Genomic DNA, 25,600 nt, shown 5'->3' on the forward strand with positions numbered 1-25,600 from the left:
TTAATTACTTAAGTTATAAGCAGGCAGTAATAGATACATTTTAAATCTGAGGGAAGAGAGGAATTTCAAATCCGCAAATTTATTACTCTAATTGACCCGAAAAATATTCAAATTCTGTTAGTTTTATTTCTAATAATATCAATTACAACTATAGTTATTAATCATTTTTTTTTTTTGATAATTACAATATAGCCATAACTATTATAACTAATTGGTAATAAAAAATTGTCAAAATTGTATGACTTAATGATTTAAACCTAATCTTCTATTTATAAACCTATAGGTATACATTTTAAATTTTTAAGAATTGAGTTGTAGATAATAATGTATGATGGTAACGAAAATCAAAAAGAGAATGACAATCTACCAATCATCCCTCCCTAGATATCCTCCGCTGACAACAGTATTAAATTATAAAATTAATCGAGAACTCAAGTTTTAAACTAATGAAATAACAAAATTAAATTATTGTATAATTAAAAAAAAAAAAAAAAAAACAATATAGGCAAAAATTTTGTAATTTTCGAAATAAAAATAAAATGATTACTGTGTACCTAAGTAAATTAAGCGAAATAAAATAATGTCTCAGACTATCAGATATTATTATGGTATCAGTATTTGGAACGGCGCAACACATAGGCAATAAAAGGGCATATTGTATTACATTATTACTTGTCAAGATCTTATCGCTGAAAAAAGCGAGTTAAAAAAATAAAAAACTATTTTAATCACTCTCTTCTAAACATCTTTACTTAAATTAAAAATTTCATTTTTATATATTGAAATAAAAAAAAAAAAATAAAAAAAATGTATGACTCAAAAAGGTAAAAACTAAAAATCTAAAAAATAATACTTTTTTTTTATAAAAATATAAGTTATTATTTCAAATTATTTGTTGATTATCATTATATTATTTTATTTTGGTGTATTTTTTTTATTTATAAATGTTCAGAAGCTCTAAAACACTTAGTTGTTTATTATTATTACAGATATATGGAATAATGATTAATTAATTTTTGTTGTTTTTAGTGTAAAATAAAGTAGGTAATACAGTTTTAATGAAACTGATATGTTGCATTCCAAGTTTAAATTAATAATTAAAAAATTAATTTTGCATGCCTTGTACTTAATAAATAAGAAAAATATTTATATACATGCTGATAGCTAAATATTTGTATCTGTATTTAAATACAATTTTAAAGTATTTTTTACTAAATTTCCATTCATGCAATGACATTAATCACTGTATATAAGTATTAATAGTATTATGGATGCAATACCTAATTTAGGTGAGTTATTCTGAGCAGACAAATATAGTCCATAGGATATAAGTATACAAGTTACAGATATTTGGATGTAAATATAAAAATGTATCTCTTATTTTAGAGTAAAAAATGCACTGTTTACTGATACCTTTTATCTCGGATTTTATTTTTATATGATACCATTTGAAACTGACTTTGGTGTAAACTGTGTGTATGTATTCATTGAGTTATGCTATTTACATGTCAGTACTCACTAACACTAAGGGTATTGAAGCAAGTTCACAACAAATTTGAAATGTTTCTGTATTTTAAATGGAATAACTTTAAAAAAACATTTTTCTGTACTTTATTTACTTATTAAATCTATGTAATGTATAAAATATTGTATAACTAAATTTTTGTTATAAGTTTGTAATACAATTCATAGATATATCTATGGATAGTTATTTAAAGCTTAATAAAGTGCTTATATTAAATAACCATAGAAAAACAGTTAAATAGGCCATATACACCAAATATCAGAAATTATCCAAATTATTATTAATTAGATGACTGAAGTAGTATAATAAGCTGTGTTCTATAGTATTAGTATTTCACTCCAGATATTATTAAACTATAAACTGTATCGACCGAAAGTCCCAAACATATAATTTACCATTAAATTCATATCATTTTTAATTTTACTTAACACTGATTGTTCAAAATTGACAGTAATAAGTAATAAATTATAAAAACTGATGATTTTTTGGTACATTGTAACATGAATTTGTAATATAATAAATTACTTTTGTATTTTATATTTTTGTTAAGGTACTTAATCAGTTTTGTTACATTAATTTCTTAATTTCTTCAAGTAAAAGATGTCAAAAATTTTTTAATTTAAAAATTTATCAACATACTAACCCACACAAGATAAAAGTATACAGTATTTTTTATAAAGTATACACATATTTCACTATGATTGATTACATTAATACTCTATAATTAATCCAAAAAATTATTATTCACATTAACAACCTAAATAACACTTATAAATCAACTTAATAAGTTCTTCAATACTTTTCAATTTTGTTTTTAATTTTTAATGATACAGCATACTAGCTATGTTTAATGTCTTTAGCTACCATACAAAAAAAAAAATATTACTACACATTTATATTAAAGTGAATTCTATGTTAAAATTAAAGTAAAGTAACATCTAAGATCATAATTAAAGAATACAATAAAAATTTAATTTTTCCCCTAATTTTTCATGATGTATTTTCATTGCATCAAATAATAATGGAGATATAAAAATAATAGTTAACAAATGAAAATATTAATTCTCATGATACACCATTTAATTTTTTTTTAATTAAACATCATGCTATAAGTACAGTTTTTTGTTTTTTAATTTACTGTTGTTTTTAATTTTTATAAAATACCTAATAAAAATGTAGAATAAAAATTAAACAGTTGATTGGATGAACATTTATAGTATAACTTTACATTAAACCAAATCAAATTAAATAGCTGAAATACATAGAACTACCAATACATTAATATCATAAATATCTAATAAATATTCAACATTCTTATAATCTAAGTATTTATTTTTTTTATTTTCCTAGTTTGTAACAATTTATTGTAATATAAATAAAATAATTTAACAGATATTAATTTTTATGTATTTATAAGTGTTACCTTTTATAGTTTTAATATTGTGAACAAAAAATAATAATAAATATTTATAAATTGGTATTGGTTTGTTATAGCCCCATCCAGGTGATTGAAAACTTTAAAGCCCAGTCACTTAAGTTTGTTATTTTCTTGCTATTTATAATGATAAATACATTATATAAATTTAAAATAATGTATTTATTTAACAATATAATATTAACTAAAAATGTTTAGGCTTTTTTTTAGACAGTATATAAATGAAAATAATAATAATTATTATTATTATAGAACCATATCTAATATGTTGGTTAATAATATGTATCAATGTTATTTCTGATAGATTTCTGAAACACTAATTATGAAAAATTCTATAGTTACACAGCATATACTATTGAACATCTATTGTTGAGGTAATATACGTCTTCCATTATTCTTCTGGTGTACGAAAAAAACTTTCATCTGTTTCATCTATTAAATTTAGATTATCTACTTGATTATTCTTGCCCTTTTTGCACCAAACACAAACTACATGTAAACAACCACATTTTTTCCAATATCTAATTCACGTTTACAATATGCCACTGAAGTAAATTCATGAATCCAAGAGAATACACAAAATCATTTATTGGTAATCTCAAACTATTCAAACAATAATTATCTTTGATACCTTAATATTATAAAACAATTCCAAACAATTTCTTCATTAACATTGCCATCACAACCCTTTTAAAAACATTTTGTGGCCATTTTCATACATACTTGTCATTTATATAATATTTTTGAATTGAAAAAATTGAATTTTAATATTAATATTGGGGACGCATGTTAATAAATATTTAAAATTAATTTCAATAATAATATATTAAATAATAACTAAATCATATTTGAAAAACATATTTTCATGTTTTAACCTAATAGTAATAGTATGTTTTTTTGTCAAATTATTAGATTATTTATAAAATAAAATAAAATATTATATAAACTCATTATTTTCATTATTATCATTTATATACAATTTAGAAAAAGCTTAGACATTTTTAATTAATATTATATCATCAAATAAACATAACATTTTATATTTACACAATGTATTTATTACTACAGATGGCAGGATTATAGAATAGACAGTAGTCATGGGTAGAGCTATAACAAACTAATATCTATAAATTAAATTAAAAAATTAACTCTGTATAATTTTGTAAATGATAAAATTTAAAAATAAATATTTTCAATATAAAAGATTTTATTCAATGTTCAATAAATAAAAATTAAAAAATTGTAATTAAAGAAAGTAAGCTCAATTTCTAAATTTTAGACAGCATTTATATAAATGGCTGTAAATATTTAAAATTTTAAGTTCAGAATTTTTATTTAGATGCTACTAACCTCGGGAGCCATCCAATAAGGTGTTCCTACTGATGTATCACGTCGCCCCATTGTAGCTCCTAAATGTGAAGAAACTCCAAAATCAACTAATTTAACTTGCCCATCTTCAGTTAAAAGAATATTATGCCCTTTCACATCACGATGCATACAGTGATTACGATGTAAAAACGCTAGAGCCTTATAAAACAAAATAAATACAATCAATAACTTTATTTATAGATTAGACAAAATGGGTAATATTTAATAAGTAAATTGACTATAAAGATTATCTTGAATCAAAAAAATTTACCTGTAAAGTTTCATGTAAAATATATGCAATTTGATCTTCAGTTAATTGTTTTCCTTGGGCTTTTAGTCCATGCACCAAATCGGTCACTGATCCTCCTTGACATAGCTAAAACCAAATTTTAAAATAATGTAATCTTTATTAAAAAAATTAATTAAATGTACTAAATTAAAATAAACACAACATTTTCTCATTAACTTTTTTTAGTAACATTCATAACTTAGACTAGAAAATATGATGATAAATTACATTTGTGAACCATCGATGACTAATAAGATAACAATATATTAACGGTATTTACCTATAGTTCATATTGAAATAAATATATCTAATATCTTATTTGTTTTAATAATAGTTACACCTTTGGATCAGTACATATACCATTTTAATAAATTGTTAATTGACTTATTAACTGCTAAACTTTAATAAGAGAATACTATTTCCAATTTAATATCAAGTTTATTTAGTTATTTCAGCATAAAGTGAAAAATATGTATTAAAAACACCAAATTGTAAAATTTAAATTGAGACCTATCTATACAAATTATTAGACATAATATATTTATGAAATTTCTACTAGTTTTAATATTAATCAAAATAATCTATATTTAAATTTGCTATTAATTATTATTTACTTGTATCTATAAAATGCAAATTTAAGACTAATCAAACTATGATTTAGGTGCTAAATTCAATTTATCATAATAAACAATAGTTTATTATAATATTTTTGAAATAATATTGATTAAGCATAAAAGATATGATGTATGTCAGCAAATTTGTGATACACATCTAGGTGGTATACCACTGCATACTCTATCTATCGTTTCTACTTCCATAGCAAACTATTCAATATTCCAAATTAAGCTGCTATTATTATGTTACATACCAACATATTATTTTAATTATCAGTCAAACTACAAAACATAATTTATCTAATTATTTACTGATTATATTTTTGTATTTTAATCTCTATAAACTATATTTGACAGCATTATATGTAAAAATAAAATTAGTACTTTCCTAATGTTTTATTTATGTAATATCTTATTCCTAATAAAGCACTTTACATATCATTACAATATATATAGCTAAAACAAAGTATATAGGTACTCAAAATAAGACTTACTTCCATAACAAACCATAATTGGTCATTGAGCTGTTTAGAACCTTTAACAAAATAGATTCCATGAAATGAAGGAATGTTTGGATGCAAACTAAGGTCTCTCAATGCCAAGTACTCATCTTCAATTTCTTCTTCATTGCCTGCAATATCTTCTAATATTTTAATGGCAACAAACTCCCCTGTGATAAAAAATTCAATTTAGTACATACAATTTTTTTTAATTGCACATTACATTGTACAAAACCAGTAAAAATGTGTAATAAGGTTAAGTATTACATAAATTCTTTGATATTGGTATCATTTAAATATTGTACTATATAGATGTGCGCAATAGGTAAAAAGTTCTGCCTAGAAACCCTCAAAACTTTAAAATTGGAATCCTTTATTTTATCTATTGTTACTAAATAAGGTACACATTTTTTCTAAAATAGGTATGTTACAAAAAAAATTAATAATATTATGATAATTATTCTGCGTTATCAATAATTCATATTATAATTTACAATACTGTACACATTATACATAAAAAAAACATTGTTACATTATTATGTAATGAGAGAAGTATCATGACCTAAAAACATTAAGAATTATTTTATTTTATTAAGTTCTAAATTTTAATTTTGATTTAGTAATAAGCGAATTTAATAATTTCATTAATATATGTCTGTCATTGTAAATTTTATTTTTTATTATTGTTATAATTACATATTAATATAATACATTTTATGAAAGTTAATTTAAATAATTAGGAATTCTATCTAAAATCATATATAATAATTTATTAAAGTTATGTGTCTTTCAAAGAGAATAACAAAGAAAGGGATACAAAGCACAATAGACACCACTTTAAATTCAGGTTTAACCATTCCTATAACTACCATATTCCATTTTTATATATTGATTTAGGTAAACCTTTACCGGTGGTCGTATCTTTGGCTCGAAATACTTCGCCGTATGTTCCTTCGCCAATGAGCTCGTCAATAGTGAACCGACCATCTGGACTGGGCACCGAATTCAAGCCAAAACGCTGGCACATCCTGTAATAGTCCATCTCGATATCCGCTGCAAAGGACGATAATCATTTAGTACGACAGCGAATCGTATGCTACGAGGCTGACAGAATGCAACGACTACAACCAGACCCAAATAGGACTGGCGATTTGAACGACGATGACCATTGATCGTAATGACATTAACGATTTAATAAAATAAACAATATGTTTATTTTAGTAAGTACTCGAGTACTGGAGTTAATGGTAATTTACAACAGGATGAGATCGAAGAGTCACAAGCTTTCATTTGTCACGAGATACGAGATCATGAACAACTAAAACACTTTCGATATTTAAGTGATATTAAATAAATGTATATTATCAGACATTCGGACACGATATTATTATTATTATTATTAATGTACTCTCGTATGTGTGTTTATGACGGTCCCGCGTATTTAATATAATTGTATCAACAGGAGGTTTTGAGGGGATATTGTAAACAAAAATCACCTGGCCAGCGCGCCTGGTCCGACTGCGTGCGGTGTATACGTATATTACGGTGTGTACTGCGTTGGTGTGCGTGTACAACTTCGCGCAGTCGCACACTCGCGATGCACATTACAGAAATCAGTGGTGTGAAACGCATAGTGTTGCCATAGCGCCGGAAGTGCATTGTACGCGTTTTGATTTTGTTTTGTTTATTATATTTTACCGCGAATAGTACTTCCCTACTTGGCCGTATTATTATAATTTTTTATTACCATACCAATACGCTGTACAGCGTTCAAGAGTATTCTCAACAAGTCTATCGTCTATACTGTTGCTGTACATACAGTGTGATTTATTTTTAACTAAAATCGACCAATATCGTATTATTATTATTATTATTATTATTATTTTTATTATTATTATTATTGTCTCCATAAACACTAGTAGCTTTATTTTAATTTTTTTAATTTTTTTAACCAGATATTGACGTATTATCTAAATTATTCTACGTTTCTTGTACACTGTTTTTCCTAATAATATTGTATGCTGTATCGACATCTAATTTTCAGACTATACTACAATTTTAGTTTTAATTTAACAATTAAAATATTTTATAAAAAATATTGATTAGATGTATAAATGTAATTTCGGAATAAAAACTATAATTTACTTAGTTTTAACAGAAGTATTAGTACAGCCTAAATATATATTTAAACTTTTAAACAAGGAACCATAAGGGTATTAAAAAATATAATCTAAGTAGGTACTACTGAAGATGCACTATTCTTCATTTATATGGTTAAAACCTTAAAATTTAAGCTGATTTAAATAAATATCAATATCCCGTAGTTCAGATAGTTCAATATAAGTGATTCACTTATGTAGGTTTACCTATTGTATGCATTGTAATTATCAGAAAATGTAAAAGTTAAAACTAAATTAAAACTATATCAAGTTAGTAGTTACTTATAAGTTTCTAATACTTAAGAAAACTAAAAGTTGATATGCTGTTTAGTGTTCACATCAAAATTTAAAAAAATCTGGAAGTGGGACCATATAGTTAATATAGTTATGAAAAAATATATGTTTAACACACAATAAAACATAAACTATTGCATGAATTTCAAATTTATTAATAAAAAACAAGTTATAAAGTTCCAGGAATATTTTTAAACTCAAATTAACTAAATAATAATAATAAATAAGAATATTCATAAAAATATTATAATATAATTAAGTTTCTATTATGTTAGTATTGTTAGTCATGATCACCATTTACTTCACCACACCAGACACCAATAAAACGTTGTTTTATTTATGCAAACTACCAAAATTCTCATGGCATGGTTTCGTTTTGACAAGCCTTAGTCCTTACCTACTCTTTTATGACTTGACAGCGATCATTTTTTTATTTTGCGTTCCAATTCTGAACAAATGAGTTTGTCAGGTTTGTCTGACATTAAATATGTATAGATTCTTACACGATATATCAGATTATGTAGGTGTATCTAATATAGCAATAGCATATACAAATATTTTTAATGGGAGATTCATTAAAAAGTTATATTTAATATATAAAAAATATATATCAAAATATATATGTATTGTACACAAAGATTATACATAGATAGAACATAATATAATTTCCTGGATTTTCTTCCAATTTTTTAATGGCCTCTTTGTATAACTTTTTTTACTTTAATTCATCAAAAATTATTCCATAACCATTTTTTTTATTTTTCGTGTTTCAGAAAAATTAACAGCATAATATTATTTTAGAACGTATTAGAAATTTCACCCCCTTCCTTGCTGAATCCGCTACTGAATATCACTAATATCTACGATAAGTGAATTGTTTATAACAATTATTTATAGAACATAATTTCAAATAAACGATTTCTAATAAAAATCCGGAGATGACGGTAACATGACAACTTGTTTTTTTTTAATTTTAATCTATTTCTTTTATAAATATATTATGAAGATAAATTATCTAAAATTTTTAAATTTCAATTATTTATATAAATTTATATATATATATATATATATTATGTATGTAAATAAGTAAGTAATACGTATAGTAAAATAAAATCTTAAAGTTGAAAAACCCTCTTAAACTTGAATACGCCACTTCAATATAGTTAAATAGTTATTAGTGTTGATAACAATAATTATTTTAAGTAGCCCACGGTATGTATGTAGGTTGCTTATATTATCATGTATTTTTGTATGACCCAAACAGTAAACACACGCCTACATCTACGTGAGAATATTATGTAGATAAACGCACACATACCTACTACATTGAATTCTGACAATTCTGCATTAATATGAATGTATAATATATTATATTAAGATATTAAGTATAGCTGTATAGCTGTATAGTTATACAAAAAACACAATCAGGAAGAACGTTTTTTTTTCGATTAGTGTAGCTATAAAAATAATAACTTCATTGTTTTCTAAATATTTAATATTGTAGGTATCCATCTTCAAGTAGCGTTGGCATAAATAATAATTAAAGAATAAAAAAAACACACATTATAATATACACATATTATACATGTCTTATATAAGACAAAATTTCAATATGGCAATAAGGTATATTTTCAATATCTATGATATTTATCATTTGGCCACTATGGCACTGTATTAATACCTATATAATACTACTATAATATTTCCCAAAATTAAACTGATAATAACTTAGTAATATTTAACTATTGTTACATAATATTATCATAGACTGCACTATCAGTACTCAACTAACTAAATATAGGTATTGTAAAATTCACATGCAGAATGCAGTTTTATATAAACTTCGATAATAATGTGAAATTACGCGCAATATATTTACTATTAACTATTCAAAAATACGATTAAATAAGTAGTATTATTGTATTAACTATAAATTACCTTTTAACTTTTTAGTGTTAAAATGAAAATAAAAGTATGAATATAACTATATATATAAACTTGGTGGAATACTACATCATAATATTTAACTGTTATGAAAACAATATTTGATTATAAAACCATACGTTCTAAGGAGCAAGAATCATAATTTATTTTCAGTCTATGTGTTGATAATCTATTAAAGTTTATAATGTATAAGTAAATATGTTAATATAAACTAATAAATAATAATAAATAAACCTTTCATGCGGATTTTAAACCATAGCAAATAACTCATTTATTGACGTTTAACGTTAAAGATAATCTTTATATGCGTTTTTTTGTAAAATATTGAATAATATATTTATATTGATTAATATTATATACTATATAGGACTAATAGTTAACCAAAATCCAAAAAGAATTTTCTTATATTAATTATAATATAATTATATCATTATTAATGAAAACGAAATAATTTGTTAATTGAAAAATGTAATCAATTGAAATATTTTAGTATAATTATTAACTAATTAGTTACTCTATATCTGCTATTTGGTATATAATGCAATTATAAAATAAAAGCTGTATCACTGATAAATCATTTGAAATAGTAGAAACGTTATAAAGAAAAGTTATAAAAATATTCATATTCGTAAATCATAACTCATAAGAGTACCTATAATTACTATAATAGAGGTAATTTAAATATTCAATATAGGAATTTTTAAATGGTTCAATCGCAATAAATAAAAATATTGGAATATAAGGTACCTATTTACACATGTCTCATAAAATATAACCAAATATTTTAACCAATATGTGTAGAATATAATTGTTTCAATAATATATAATTACAAATTATAATAACAAATTCACACTTGATATACGTGTCTCAATTCAAAATTAAATACTTTAATTATTTAATCACATTATAGTATTGTATAAAAAAATAAAATGTTAACGAATTTGTTCGAAAATAAGTTTTTATATTAGTCTTGCATTAATTACAAATTATTTATTCATTAATAAAAACTTATAAAATAATTTCTAGACTACATGTCTAAATTAAATTTTTAATTTATTATTGTTTTGAATCTGTTCTAAGTTTTAAAAACGAGCTTGTAGATAGCTGAATCGGTTTACAAAATATATTCTTAGTACTACATAAAAGCAATATATCAACAAGTCCAGATGTAATGAGAAAGTATCACTTATTCACTAGAGATATTTGATTATAATTTAATGCAATATATTTATAATATATTTATTGGAATATTATTACTGAATACCGTGTATAATTTCAGTCTTGTGAATTCAATTATTTATTTTAGTTGTTATTTGAATCAATTAAAGTTAATTGTATTTATATACTCGTATAGTGAAACTTGAAATTACAATTAAATCTTGAATCATTTTTTAAATTATTAATATACCTATCCTATTTCTAAAAAAAAAAAAAAAATGAATACATACATTAACTAAAAGTTAAAACGAGTTTTCATAAATTAAGACTTAAATTGTTTCTTACGAATGGTATAAATTATAATTATATAAAAAGCATCAAGACATAATTATTGTATTACTATAATGCTGAATACTCACAATTTTGAAGCACATCAACGTATGACATGTCGCAGAAAATTCATAAATTTTTCAGGAGTATATAATAATCTGAGTTTTTCAGAATAATTTTATTATTCATTTATTTTAACATTCATTTCATAGCCTAAAAAATTAAATAACACTCATATAAATGTAAATAATATATATAGGAGCTTTTGTGAATTATTAAAATAAAAAATATACATTTAATAAGTAAAATATAATTTAAACATAAATATATGTTTGTAAAACTATAAACAATAAATTAGATACTGACAAAAAAAATTTAAAATGACACAACCACTTTACTGTTATTATTGAAGTTCATTATAATATTATTGATATGCATGGCTGACGTTCTGCACTGATAAATGATCTGTTCATTTATAGTAAAGATTATAATATTTACAAAATATAAAACAGTAATGATTACTTTATTTTAAGTTTAAAAATCATTATAAAATGTTAACTTTGCAAAGTTCATACAAAAAATGTTTTGTTTGGAAAAAAAAGACATTTGAACTATAGACCGTAACCTATTTATTAAATTATCGTCAGTTACAAGGCTGCACTTCTATAAGAGGCTTATTGTACCTAAATACTGTACGCCATAGCAACAGTAGTCTGTCTTATAAAATAGTTCCAGAAAATAAAAATATATAGGTAAGTATTATCACTATTATCTGTCTAAATAAAAAACTTACGAGCCCAATTGGTTCAAAACTTGAATAGTTAAACATATAATATATAATTATATAACTATTACACATAATAATGCGCACCATCAATGGAAGGTAATTAAAACTAGTCTTGTGAAATATTTTTTTTATCATTGCCACATATTATATGATATATATAATCCAGTTTTTTTTTCATATAATCAACCCACAATTTCTACAAGTTATTATGTCCCTAAGATCCGAAAATAGGTTTTGGCGCCAATAATATCAATAACATTTTAAATTCCATACCTGGAAGTCATGTCATTATTTTTAAGCAAACAATTTAATAGATCTAAAGAAAGATATGAGAATCCGATAATGATTTTAAGCTATGAGACATGGTCATTAGTCATTACTCATTGACCATAATAACGTCGATTGTCGAGATCCAATCTATCAGTCCAATTTATTTCTTATTTCTATTGATAGTTGGATAATACATTATAGTTTTAAAATATTAGCAATATAAATTCGAAACAATCATATGTTAAAGGAATTAAATATAAAATAAACAATATAGTAATATTTTATATTTTAAATAATATTTAAAAAAAATACTTGATTATACTAACATAAATAATTAATTTTTAACCCATATTTTATATCTTAAAAAAATCATGGTAGTAACGTTCTACAACAAAATATTTTTAACAAAAATTTGAATCACCTAAGTATGTTGTATTTCATTATCATAACAGGTAATAAAATAACAAAATATTTTAACAGGTCTTATTTAGTTTTGTTAGTTTAAATATAAAAGTAATTTTACTTAAAGATATCAACATTATGTTGTTCGTTAGGAGCTTTTTCGATATTGAAATTGTAAAACTATACACGCGCTTCTAATTCGTTTCAAGTTTAATATATTTAAATAAAAATTCCAACAAACTACAGATTATGTCGTTACCTTCAAGTTAAATAATAAAAATAATTACCTAGCATTACTTATGCTCAGAATATAGTTGAGAAATACCAGTATGATGAATAGTGAAGTCTGCAATATAGAAAAAAATATGGCATCGCCAATGAAAAGGTAGCGAGAAAATGTTCGATTACCTACTGGGAGACATAATATGCGCGTGTGCTGCCTAAATGACCTTGAATATTGTTTTTAGAAGGGATAAACCGTATATAGTATGTACGTATTGCTTATGTGTATTGAGTAAACCTTAATTCAATTAAGTGTTTAGATTCACTGTACATATGACACAAGTATTTAAGTAAACATTGCACTTAACATGTTAATTGTTAAGTGAATAGTGTAACTTTTACAACTATACAAACTACATAGTATAGTGTACTTGTTGTTTACATATGTACATTGTACAGTGTACCAGTGGCAAGTATACATTGATTTTTGATTTTTTTACTCTGGGGGTAGATTCTAATAAAAAATGTAATCTAATTTATAAATTTAAAAGGTAAAAATAAAAAATGTCCAGTTTTTTTTCAAAATAACGAGAAAAACAAACAATTAAAATAAATTTGAAAAAAACGTAAGATTAGCTTTCGACAAAATAAATTTTGATCAATTCATTAATTATTTATGCACACATTAAAATACCACTCTATTGAATGGTAGGTGTTATCGGTATCGATTGGTTCACTGCGATACCTAGTGTGATGGATGTGTTAATTTGAATTCAATGGTGTATCATTGTACGAGTATATCTAGGAAAAACGATTTTGAGTGAAGAGTAGAGACGATCTAGGTACCAGCATGTTACTAAGAATGTGCCATATTGTTTTTTGATGTAGATAATATATATTAAGTAAAATAATTAATTTTATTATTAGTAATAGAGTAAGTCAAATTGATTTTTGCCAAAAACATTGCATTTGAAAATAACATTGTGTACTTAATAATTTATATGAAATATAATAATAGTATACATAAAAGTTATATGCCCTCACAAATGTTTTTGAACTATAAAAATTAATGAACATCGTTATTCCCAATTTAAATTTATAATATCATTCGAATTTCAACTTAAATTGTTTGATTATAAGAAAATTATGCTTTAATATATATTTTTTGTTTTCGTATAAGCTACTCATGAGTAACTTTGTACTGTAGGGATAGTTCTAAGGACTTGATTAGGAAGGGGGCTATAAATCATAATATTCATTACAATATTATAATATAGCATAGGTACTTAATATCATTAAACTTAATTTAGGTATACTTCATAATAAGATAATAAGAACATACTTTTAACTACATATTTATACGTGTCTTTAATAATATAATTTTTTTTTTTTGGAATTTTGCTTTTAACAATTAACAATTTTTTTTATGAAATATGAGCTTGTAAAATTGATAAATTTTATTAAAATTTGAACTTTAAATGCTTATCAAATTGTTATGAAAATGTATTTTGAATTTATATATATATAAACAATTAATGGGAGGCTTTAAATTCAATTTTCAAGTTTTTTGACCTAGCAAAAAACGTTTAATCGTTATTTATAGAACTAAAAAAATGTAAGATTTTAAATGTTTATTTATAGTTAAAAAGAGTCAAAATATTAAATACCTACTCTTAAAGTTGATAATCAATTCATTATTTTTATTATTTATTGTTTTTTTCATATATATAAAAACAAATCAATTATCAAAAAATTAGTAAAAAATCTATGTACTTACCAACATTTTTATCGCTTCTATTAAAATCTAAAAAATAAATATGAAGAATCAAAAATTAAGTTAAAACTTACTAAAATCATTTTTTTTTTTTTAAACCAGTTATGTTTTTCTACATGGCATATGAAATAATTTTTAACTATCATATATTTTATTTTTTATTTATATTTAATACAATTTTACTAAGAATCATTAATTATTATTAAAGTTGATAATTGCGATTACCACAAATCATAACCGAATATAACCTATGTGTAATTGTGGTAACATATATTCTATTCTATGCACACGTCTCTTCACATTTAAGTCTTATCAATGTGTACATTATCTATGTAAACATTGTAAACCACAAATTATATTAATATTTTTGATTATGTGTTTTAAATTGTGGTAAAAATTAAAATGTAAATACTAAATACTAAAGACTAAGGAGTAAAGACTTTGTACTAAACATATATTCAGTGATCAATTAAATCTTTAAAAATTAAAACATAGTACTAATATTATTAAATAATTTTAATGTTTATGTTCTATTAAACATTAGTGCATACAACATTACTTAACTACATTGTCACTTAGATACTGAATTAGTATTTAGTACACACAGGCTAGCATATTGCAGCTGTTCTGCACCATATCGAACGATTTAAAATTAATAATCTTGATTTGTGGTGCATCGCTTGTAAAACATATCGTTCTACGTCACATTGGTAAGTTAGTTTCATGACTGATTTTACACGATATTTTAAAAATTGTTTATAGGTTCAAAAGTAATAATACAACCTGATACTAGAGCATTAGACGTAGTGTTTGGATTCTAAAACTAGGAACACTGAAATTCAAAAGAGCTCCAAATGGCTTGGAGATCTCACGGACGAAATAATATTGAACTTGTACAAAATTTGCGAGGTAAATAATAATTGTCATTAATTATAAGATTGTTAAGATTTATTAATGAAACCAGTTATGTTATTTTTATTTAGTTTATCATACTATTAAAATTGTCTTGATTCATTTTCAAATTAAATTATGTTTTTAATTCTTAAATGTTTTGTATTATTCATAATTTCATGTTACTTGGTCAATTTTATAATTTTATTTTATACTTATATTTTTAAAGAAATAATAAAAATAATCTGTTTAATCTCTCAACTTTACGATCATCCTTAAAGAATTTAAAATTTAAACAAACAACAGGGTATAGAAGTTATGATATAATATTTTTGGTTAAAATACTGGCAATATTAATTATATAAAATAATGTTGATTATTTAAAATATTTTGCTAATTTTATTCTATTCAAAATAATATTATACTAGACATTGGACATAAATTGTACACATAACTGTTTCTACTCTCCTACTCATCATCTTTGCTTGTGCAAATATGTGCTCTTGTTCTAGATAGAGTATAAATTTAAAACATTTCTACTATTTTAATTTGTATTATTCACTAACCAACAAATGTTAATTATGTCTTAAATTTTTTATTTTTTTTTAGCTAACAATGTAATTAAAAGTGATAAAGTAGAAAAAATAATGAAAGCTGTTGATAGAGGAAATTATGTATCAACTTCACCATATTTAGATCAACCACAAAGTATTGGGTATGGAGTTACAATCAGCGCACCTCATATGGTATTATATAAGACATATTATGTGTATGATTTAACTTTAAATAGTTCTGAAAGAATATTGAAGTTGTATTACTTTCAACAATCTCTATAATAAATGCTCAATATAGGCCAAGATGTCAATTTTTTTATTTTAGTATTGATAAAACCAGGGAATTATTAATACAAAAACATCTTGTTATATATAGAAAATATAGATATTATTTTAAATTTTATATACTTATAGCTATAAAATTTAAAATAATTTATTCATTTATTAATATTATGTTCATGTAATTACTTAAATGATTTTATTTATTACCTATTTTATTTTAGCATGCATATGCTTTGGAACTATTGAAAGACCAATTAGTAGAAGGAGAACGAGCCTTGGATATTGGTTCTGGATCTGGATATTTAACTGTTTGTATGGCTATTATGTTAGGAGAAAATGGTAAAGCTGTTGGCATTGATCATATTCCTGAGCTTGTTGAAAAATCTTTAGAAAATGTTAAAAAAGATAATCCTGAACTATTGAATTCCCAGAAAGTGATTTTAGAAAGTAAAATATTAGAATACATTTCAATATTGTAATTATAAATTTAATCAAAGTATATAATTGTTACAGCTGGAGATGGACGACTAGGGTTAGAAAAATATGCACCATATAATGCAATACATGTTGGAGCTGCAGCTGAAAAAATTCCGCAACCGGTAAATAATAAATAATTAATATCTCTATTGGTTGATATTTGATCATAAAAATATTTAAAAAAACATATTAATTGTAAAATTAACTCTTTAAAATAATGTGTTTCTTATCATACTTATTGTTTAGCATTGGTATTATGCTTCTCCTTTTATTTGTATGAATTTTTTTCATGGAAAAAATAGGTGTTCATATTTTAGTTTTTGAATTAATAATCTGATACATTGACATAACCTTTTGATATACATTTAAATAGCAAATAATAATTAACTATCATCTTATTTTATTACATAGGATAGTTAGGTTATTGTTTTTATATTTTATAATACTCAAATTAAAATATTAGATTTTTAACATTTTTATTTGTTGAAATATAGTACATATTTTTATAGACATTTATTAAAAAGGATGTAATTTCATATTTCTCATTACATAATTAAGTAATAGATATTTATTCACTATTGTATTTACATTTGTTATTTTTATTCTTTAAAAGTGTTATTTTAAGACTAAGATTATTTTTCATCTAAAAAATGAGTGCCCATAGTATGCAAATTCATATCTTGCATACCCCGAAAACACATTTATATTAGGAAGCATGTCTCAAAATAATTTATGTTGGATAATTATTGCTGTTTTGGTATTTTACTATTTATTTAAATTAGTTTATTAACTTTTTGAAATACATCTATATATGTATGTATATTATAACTTATATTTTCATGTTTTAATTACAGAAAATTTAAATGTATTATTTTATTTTGAATAATATGTGTTGTATTCTATTAGTTAATTGATCAACTAAAACCTGGTGGACGTCTTGTATTACCAATTGGGCCACAAAATGGAGACCAAGTGTTAGAAGTGATTGATAAAAAATTGGATGGCTCATTATCCAGGAAAAAACTAATGGATGTGATTTATGTTCCTCTAACAGACGAAGCATCTCAAAGAAATAAATGGAACCATTGACTATGTACTATTAATTTCATCTGATAAAAATTAAATTACTTAATTAGTTCTGGATTATTAATTGATAGTTTTTATTAAACATGTACCTAAGCAGAATATTACTGTGAAAATTTTTTTAAATATTGTTTTATTTTTATTCCTAAATGTTGATATTGTTATTAAATTATATTTATAAATTAAATCATTGTGACATTAAATTAAAAGTTTATAAATTATAACACCTTGAATAATTAAAAACATTGCTTATTATGTTCTATCAGCTACTGTATTGATTTATATTGTATTTTGAATTGTAATCTAATTATAGTTCATAAATTAAATAATCGTGAATAAAGATTTCAGTTTTCAGTGGTTATATTCTATTATTGTATCTTCTTAAATTATTGAATACTTCACTTAGTAATTTTAAAATCTTATTAGGTAATACATTTTCAATTTATTAATAGGTACTTGTGAATGTACTTTAAAATCACAGCTTAAATTTAAAGAATATATATACTGTATTTAAATTTTAAACACTACTATGAAAATAATTTGTTTAGCATCATAACTGTATTTTCAAGTATTATTTTTTATTTTTAGTTCTATGATTTTTGGTTTATTTTATTAAATAATATTTACCTGAACAAAAGAAACATTTGAAAAAAAAAATTTATATTTTTTTTAACAGCTCTAAAATGCATAGGACCACTAATATTATATTTTAATATTGTAGCTTTAGATAAAGGATTAACATGGGCCCACTATATTAGAGCAAAGAGGCCATCATTAAATAACCGTTTTCATATTCTCAAACCTTTAATTTCTAATAAACATACCTCCTCTGATATCAAATTCCTCATCTAAAAAACCTTACTGAAACCAATCTGGACTTATAGCATACAACTAATGAGAAGTGCAAAAAAGATAATTTTAAATAAAATTCAATCTTTTCAAAACATAGCGCTAAGAAAATTAATAAATGCCAACCCATACATATTTAACTATACTCTCCACACAAACCTGAAATTAAAAACAATCCACGAAGAAACCACTTTTACAAAAGATTCCACAACCTACTTTCTTCCCACTCAAACCCTTTAATTAAAAACCTTTCCTCCCTCACAATCTCCAGCAGTTCTAGATGCTTAAAATTTAAAAGGTGCAAGACCTTTTACAAATTGTAATATAAAAAAAAACATGTCTAAATAAATATTAATTTCACAATTCTTTTTTTTAAACCAATATTGAAGTATCATTATTGAGTGGCTTCTTTATTCAATGTTTAAATTTTTGAATGATCATGTTATTTGTTTCTTATCATATGTACTTATTATATAATCTGATATAGATTGTATATTTTGACTTAAAAAAAAAATGTTGTAGTTGGTTAACTAACAACTAGATGTCATTTGATAATTAATAATTAAATTAGAGTTATATATTTATCATAAATGAAATGTATTGTTTAATATTTAAACTGCTAAAAATAGAATTACCCTTGGAGTCTTGATTATCAAATAATTTTGTATTGAATGATTTAAGGGCTTAAGGCAATCCTTAAAATGAAAGTAAACAAATTTAAAATATCTTCAGAGTGCCGAGAAGTTTAGTTTAATTATATGTGTACGCCTCGCCGGATTACTACTGCAGATAACTTGGCTACAGTAGTGTTACCGAGGCGCGAATAAGTTACTCTATCGTTGACCCAACCCGACAGTGGTACACACATGGCTAAGAATCGGACTAACCGACGCGTCGCCAACTAAGTGACTCAACCGGGTGCCAACGTTGGGGGGGAATTAATAACCACCACGCACGGTTTCCACATAACTGTCAGTGGGGAGGTGACGGAGATGTGAGCAAATTAGAAATGCTCTACGATCAACATCACGTGAGCACAGCCAGGACGTGGAAACGCGCTTAATCACCGCCCGTTGTCGGACGAGATACGCGGTTAGGTTGAGGATCCTGGTTCTCTAACCATCACCGATGATGGTGACTACCAGGACCAATTCTAATTAAATTCAACGGTGCTTATGTGACAGTATCCGGGTACATGACTGCGTGATATTCGTGTCCCGAGGATGCAACATACAGTGATCAGGAGTCATTTCTGGTCGGTTTAAATTCAAGCTACAGTAACACAATCCTTAATACCGGAGCAGCTCTGGCTACGAAATTAGCGATTTCAAGACTGCCCATGCCGACTATCCTTCGTTTAGCGACGATTATGTGTGTATTAATGGAAATTTCTTGAAAGCGCTATCTGCCAAGAATAAGATATTTCGTATTCACGAATGTTGAGCCGCGAGAGGTCGCATTTTCACAAGTCTTTCTATTGACTATCGTACATCCTGAAATCTTAAAATATTTCAAAACTGTTATTTTGATCGTATAAATGTATACCTAATACCTATGATATTTGTTTTAAAGTTTTTTAGTTATGCAATTTTTTACGCCATAGATTTCTATAGATATACTTCAAAATATATTAAATCATAATGATTTATACACATTTAGTACGTAAATTGAACGTATAATTAAATAAAAAATAACGATATTTTCCTCTGATAATTTAAGTGATTTATTTTGTTTTTATTCGAGAAATGTTAATCGTAGAGACTTGAAACATTTTGTTAATAATAAACATAAACGTAATGAGTAATAATTAACAACATAAATTAATAACAATAAAAAAAAATAATTTTTTTTATATACAATAATCATTTAAAAATAAAAAATTAAGTATTATTTAAATTATTTATTCTACAATTGCATTTACTACAAGTTTTTTTTTCAATTTAACTAATTTACAAAACATCTATACAGTTATAATTATTTAATGACGAGGTAATCTGCTATAGGAACAACAGAATACAGTGAAGCGAGTTTCTAGTTTATTCAATTATTATTTTGTCAGATTAATAGCTGAGAACATCTCTGTTATGATTTTTTATAAAATTATGAATTTAAAAATTACCATTTAAACTTTTAAGCTTTTATGTGCGTATAATATAACTTAGAACATAAGCGAATATCCCTTTTGATCATACCATCGCCACGTGCCCACACCACTATGAGTTACATTCTTGTATTACAAGTTCTCTATGCTTATTAGTTATTCTAAATTTTATAATACATTTTTTTAGAAGAATCTATTTTACAAAAGTATATTTAAGTCTTTAATTATACATATGAAATACATTATAATTCAAATTTTGTGCACACTTTGTTTATAGATATTAAAAATCAAAAATAGATTTGCTGACAAAATTTCATTTAGTTCTATTAGGTATATTTATTTAATTGATTAAGTTAGCTCTAGTCTATCTATCCATATGTTGTCTATATTTTTAATCCTTGGCTTATTGTTGAATTATATAATTTTAAATTTTAATTGTTCTCTTTTTTTCATTTTTAAAATGGAATACGTTGGTTGTGTATAGTTATCATATAAGCATATTAAGGTTAATTTTATTAACTTAAAAATACAAAATATATTAGGCATAATGTTTCAAAGTGAAAAAAATAGTAAATAGTAAATTAATAATATTGAAGGACATATTATTAACTAAACAGTAACAACAGAAGCACTGTTTAAAGTATGCACTGGTGTGTAGATAAATTAAATATGTTGGTCGCTTTGTTAGCGGGGTCATTGAATTTAGTTTTTTTTTTGTTAAAATATTGTAATAAATAAATAGTATGTTTAAATAAAAAATAAATATTATTTAAAAATATAAGAAGCATTTTAATTTTCACTCTACCAATATTTAATTGATTTTAAAATTTAGTTGGATAATTTAATCATGATTTTTGATATCAATTAAAATTAATTTCTTCAACCTGAGTATAATTAATTATAATACTGAATTATTTAAATATACTACAAATATAACACAATTATGATTTTAATTTAGGATATTTGTTAATTTATATATGTATATATATATATATATTAATATTGTAGAATATGCAAAAACAACGTTAATCAATGTTGAAAACTTATAACTAAATGTTTTCTTCATAAAAATATAAGAACAAATAAGAAGAAAAATAATCTATACTACCTATAAATGTTTACTAGGTATATCATAATAATATTTATATGGTAATTACTACGAGGTTAAGAAATTAAAGGATTTTGAATGTTTTTCAATAATCATTCAAAACATAGCTAAGTAATATAGAACTTTGTTTCTTAGTACTAGAGTCTAGAAGTATAAAAGCAATAATTTTTACTTTGCATATTTTGTTATATAGAGAATAATATTTTAAAAGTATTATACAATATTTTATATTAATTTTCTAGAAATTGAAAAAAATAGATTAAAATTATTTAATATAAATAATTATATAATCTATCTACCATTTATTTTCCCAATTATTTATGTATTGTGAAAAATATAGTTAATCTATAAGGAATACGTCGGACACGGTTAATTGTTGTCAATTCGTTTGTTAGTATCGTATGTGTTTTCGTCTGGCGTCAATATAGTTAGTATAAAAAGTATGATATGTCTAAAGTCTTAATTTACATATTTTTATGTTATTAGGAGTAAGTGTACTAATGTATAACATATATATAATGTTTCAGAGTTAGTTAAATTTTTAGTTTAAATAATAAATATAATAATTAATAAAAATCAAGACAATAAGTACTAATATAATTTAAGTTACAAGTTATAATCAAGACAAAACAAGTACATTATTTTTACATTTTCAGGTATATCGTATATGGTTACCTACTTCACTGATTTCAATATTTTTTAAATTTTTTTGTTACAAAACGCGAATTAAAAAAAACTGTAATTTGTAACAGTAAAGTTTTAATTATTTAATTTATGTTAACAAAAATTATTGTAAAAACATTTATTTAATTCAAGTATATAAGATATTATAGGCACATGAAAACGTCATAGTAAATTCACTAATTAGTGGAAATATGAATTAATATTTAACGAGACTAATGTGGGAATATCTGAATAAATGTAAACATCATATGAAATATTTATTAACAAAATGTAGTAAACTTTCAATAGGAAAACAATCATTTCCAATAAAATTAGTATTTTCTTTAATTGAAAATAATGTTTGTGTGTGTTATTGTCTAATAAGCCTAAAGTATAATAACTCTAATAATATGTAGGTCCATAATTTACATGTTTATTGTATATTTATAAAATACAATTTCATCTATTTAATGAATATTTAAAACAAATTAAATTATGTAAATTTAAATTCAACAATAGGTAAACAGGTAATATATAATAACTAAAATAATTGATGTTCAACTATAATATTATCAATAGGTATTAATATTAATTTAACTACCAATTCAATAATTTAAAATAATAAAAATAATTTACACATGCTATAATTAGACCACTTAAATAGAGGCCTAAGTTAAATTATATTAAGCACTAATTTGTTTGTATTTATTTTCGTTACTTGGATTGTTGATAAGGAGTATATTATACTTAAATTTCAGTGTATATTAGAATTTTTTTTAGAAATGATTAATTTTTTATAATATATTGTAGGAACTTATTTTTGATTTGATGATTTACATTCGTCTCGCATGTCTTCGTAGGCCGTAGTTGGTTTAGTTTCCGACAACCGAATAAAATCTAGTACTGAGGTCAACTGTAATATTATGATCAAGGCCTGTATACAATTTATTTCTTACATTGATAATATGTGTATTGTCATAATATATGCATAATTCATTCAAATAATAAATAAAAATTTTCAATAAACGATGATGTATAGACATAGGGTCATCCATATATAGAATTACAAAACCCTCTTCGTCGTCAAGGATACTTAAGGATACTATTTGTCAATTATACCTGGTAAGTAAGTATATATTGAAAAGGGTGGTGATTTTAAAAGAGATATAAAAAAACCGATTGTGCTACCTACTGTATAAAAACATTATAATTCAATTGTTATTTATTGGCATCAAAACTGATGTGTGGTAACTAGGACGAGGAATATTGTACTCTGAATGACAATTGGGCGTTACATGGTCGAATTTTACTATATAAAACGACTGATTGGACTTAAGTTAATCAGTTCATCATTTTTCTCTAGCAGATACACAAGCTTCTCAAGTCATACAACTAAACAGCAATCAACTAACAACGAACATAATCAAAATGAAATTCCAAGTAAGTGTTAATTTACAAGTATTCGTTAAGTAGGTAGATTATATTATATTCGAAAAATAAAATGCATGTTTTAGAGTAAAATAAATGTTTTGAAGTAAATACTGGTGAAAAATCTTATTAAACCATGAAAAAAAACATGTAATGATTGTTTTTAAGTTAAATTGTAAAAAATCAAACTATAAGTATAAATTAAAAAATATAATATACAGAAATTTAGTTTTTATAAGCACGCATGAAACTGATTTCAACCTTTTTGATTTAATCCGAATTTTGACTATCATCATATCGTAATAACATGATGCCTATACAAATTTCTTATTAAAAATGTTGTTTGCCGTGTCAAAATCGCTAATCGACCAATGGTATGTCCAAATTTACGTCATAAAAACTTCTTCGATGCGTCATCTATAATTAATAAATCCTGTTTGGACGAGACACGTTTATTTTTTAGTGACGCACGTTAATGAGCTGGAACTTTGTTGCAATGACATAATTTACGATTTTACGGATTTGAAAACGTGTCAGAATTGCATCTAATTCTTTGTGATTCCACAGGTATCTTTCGCTCTACTCGCCGTCGTCATGTGCTTCGTCTCTGCCTACGCCGCCGAACAGTCAGCAAAACAGTCGTCTCAATCAGCCGCCCCTGCCGCCGCCGGAGACCGCAACAAACGTGGTCTGCACGCTTCGCCTTACCTGGCCGCCCCGTACGCCGCATCGCCATACGTGGCCTCACCATACTTAGCCTCGCCGTACGTTGCTTCGCCGTACGTGGCATCGCCCTATGTAGCTTCCCCGTACGCCGCCGCGCGGTACGTCGCTTCTCATCACCCGTACGGCGCCGTGTCGTCTTACGCTACTTACCCGTACGTTTCCAAGACTTTCGCTTCACCGTACGCTTATTACCCATGAGTGAAGACATAGCATCGGCGCGATGGTTCTGCCGCTACACCAGCATCACCATGTGCGAGCATTAAACCAATACCAGAGTTACCATGGCAAGAAACGTGTATAATATAGGTACAGCTATGCATCAACGATCCTTCTATAATATAAGTAAAATATTGTAGCAATATCTAT

At 24.4% G+C, this 25,600-nt stretch overlaps 3 protein-coding genes across 5 annotated transcripts in view; 2 read left to right on the forward strand and 1 right to left on the reverse strand.

Moving 5' to 3' along the window:
- Positions 1 to 11,807, reverse strand: part of LOC112599293 (myosin-IIIb-like) — a 34,702-nt gene extending 22,895 nt beyond the window's left edge. Inside the window, exons 1-5 of one of the 3 annotated variants that reach the window (XM_025346117.1) lie at positions 11,707 to 11,807; positions 6,641 to 6,784; positions 5,726 to 5,901; positions 4,600 to 4,704; positions 4,311 to 4,487 (exon numbers count right to left, since the gene is read on the reverse strand). In XM_025346117.1, coding sequence (XP_025201902.1) covers positions 4,311 to 4,487; positions 4,600 to 4,704; positions 5,726 to 5,901; positions 6,641 to 6,784; positions 11,707 to 11,734 — 630 coding nt within the window. In that variant the 5' untranslated portion in view covers positions 11,735 to 11,807. The remainder of the gene's footprint in view (positions 1 to 4,310; positions 4,488 to 4,599; positions 4,705 to 5,725; positions 5,902 to 6,640; positions 6,785 to 11,706) is intronic. The other 2 variants (XM_025346116.1, XM_025346118.1) reach the window with 2 other exon arrangements.
- A 3,650-nt stretch (positions 11,808 to 15,457) lies between these two features.
- Positions 15,458 to 18,485, forward strand: LOC112599318 (protein-L-isoaspartate(D-aspartate) O-methyltransferase). The gene is made up of 6 exons (XM_025346167.1): positions 15,458 to 15,782; positions 15,835 to 15,981; positions 16,573 to 16,709; positions 17,021 to 17,246; positions 17,313 to 17,398; positions 18,183 to 18,485. The coding sequence occupies exons 2-6, from the start codon at positions 15,927 to 15,929 to the stop codon at positions 18,363 to 18,365; spliced, it is 687 nt and encodes a 228-aa protein (XP_025201952.1). The 5' UTR covers positions 15,458 to 15,782; positions 15,835 to 15,926; the 3' UTR covers positions 18,366 to 18,485.
- A 5,927-nt stretch (positions 18,486 to 24,412) lies between these two features.
- On the forward strand, positions 24,413 to 25,600 carry LOC112599354 (serine/arginine-rich splicing factor 8-like). Its single transcript, XM_025346227.1, has 2 exons — positions 24,413 to 24,520; positions 25,076 to 25,600. The coding sequence occupies exons 1-2, from the start codon at positions 24,509 to 24,511 to the stop codon at positions 25,430 to 25,432; spliced, it is 369 nt and encodes a 122-aa protein (XP_025202012.1). The 5' UTR covers positions 24,413 to 24,508; the 3' UTR covers positions 25,433 to 25,600.

This window comes from Melanaphis sacchari, unplaced genomic scaffold (assembly GCF_002803265.2).
Source record: "Melanaphis sacchari strain LSU unplaced genomic scaffold, SCAv2.0 Contig50_pilon_pilon, whole genome shotgun sequence".
Taxonomy (NCBI): Eukaryota; Metazoa; Arthropoda; class Insecta; order Hemiptera; family Aphididae; genus Melanaphis; species Melanaphis sacchari.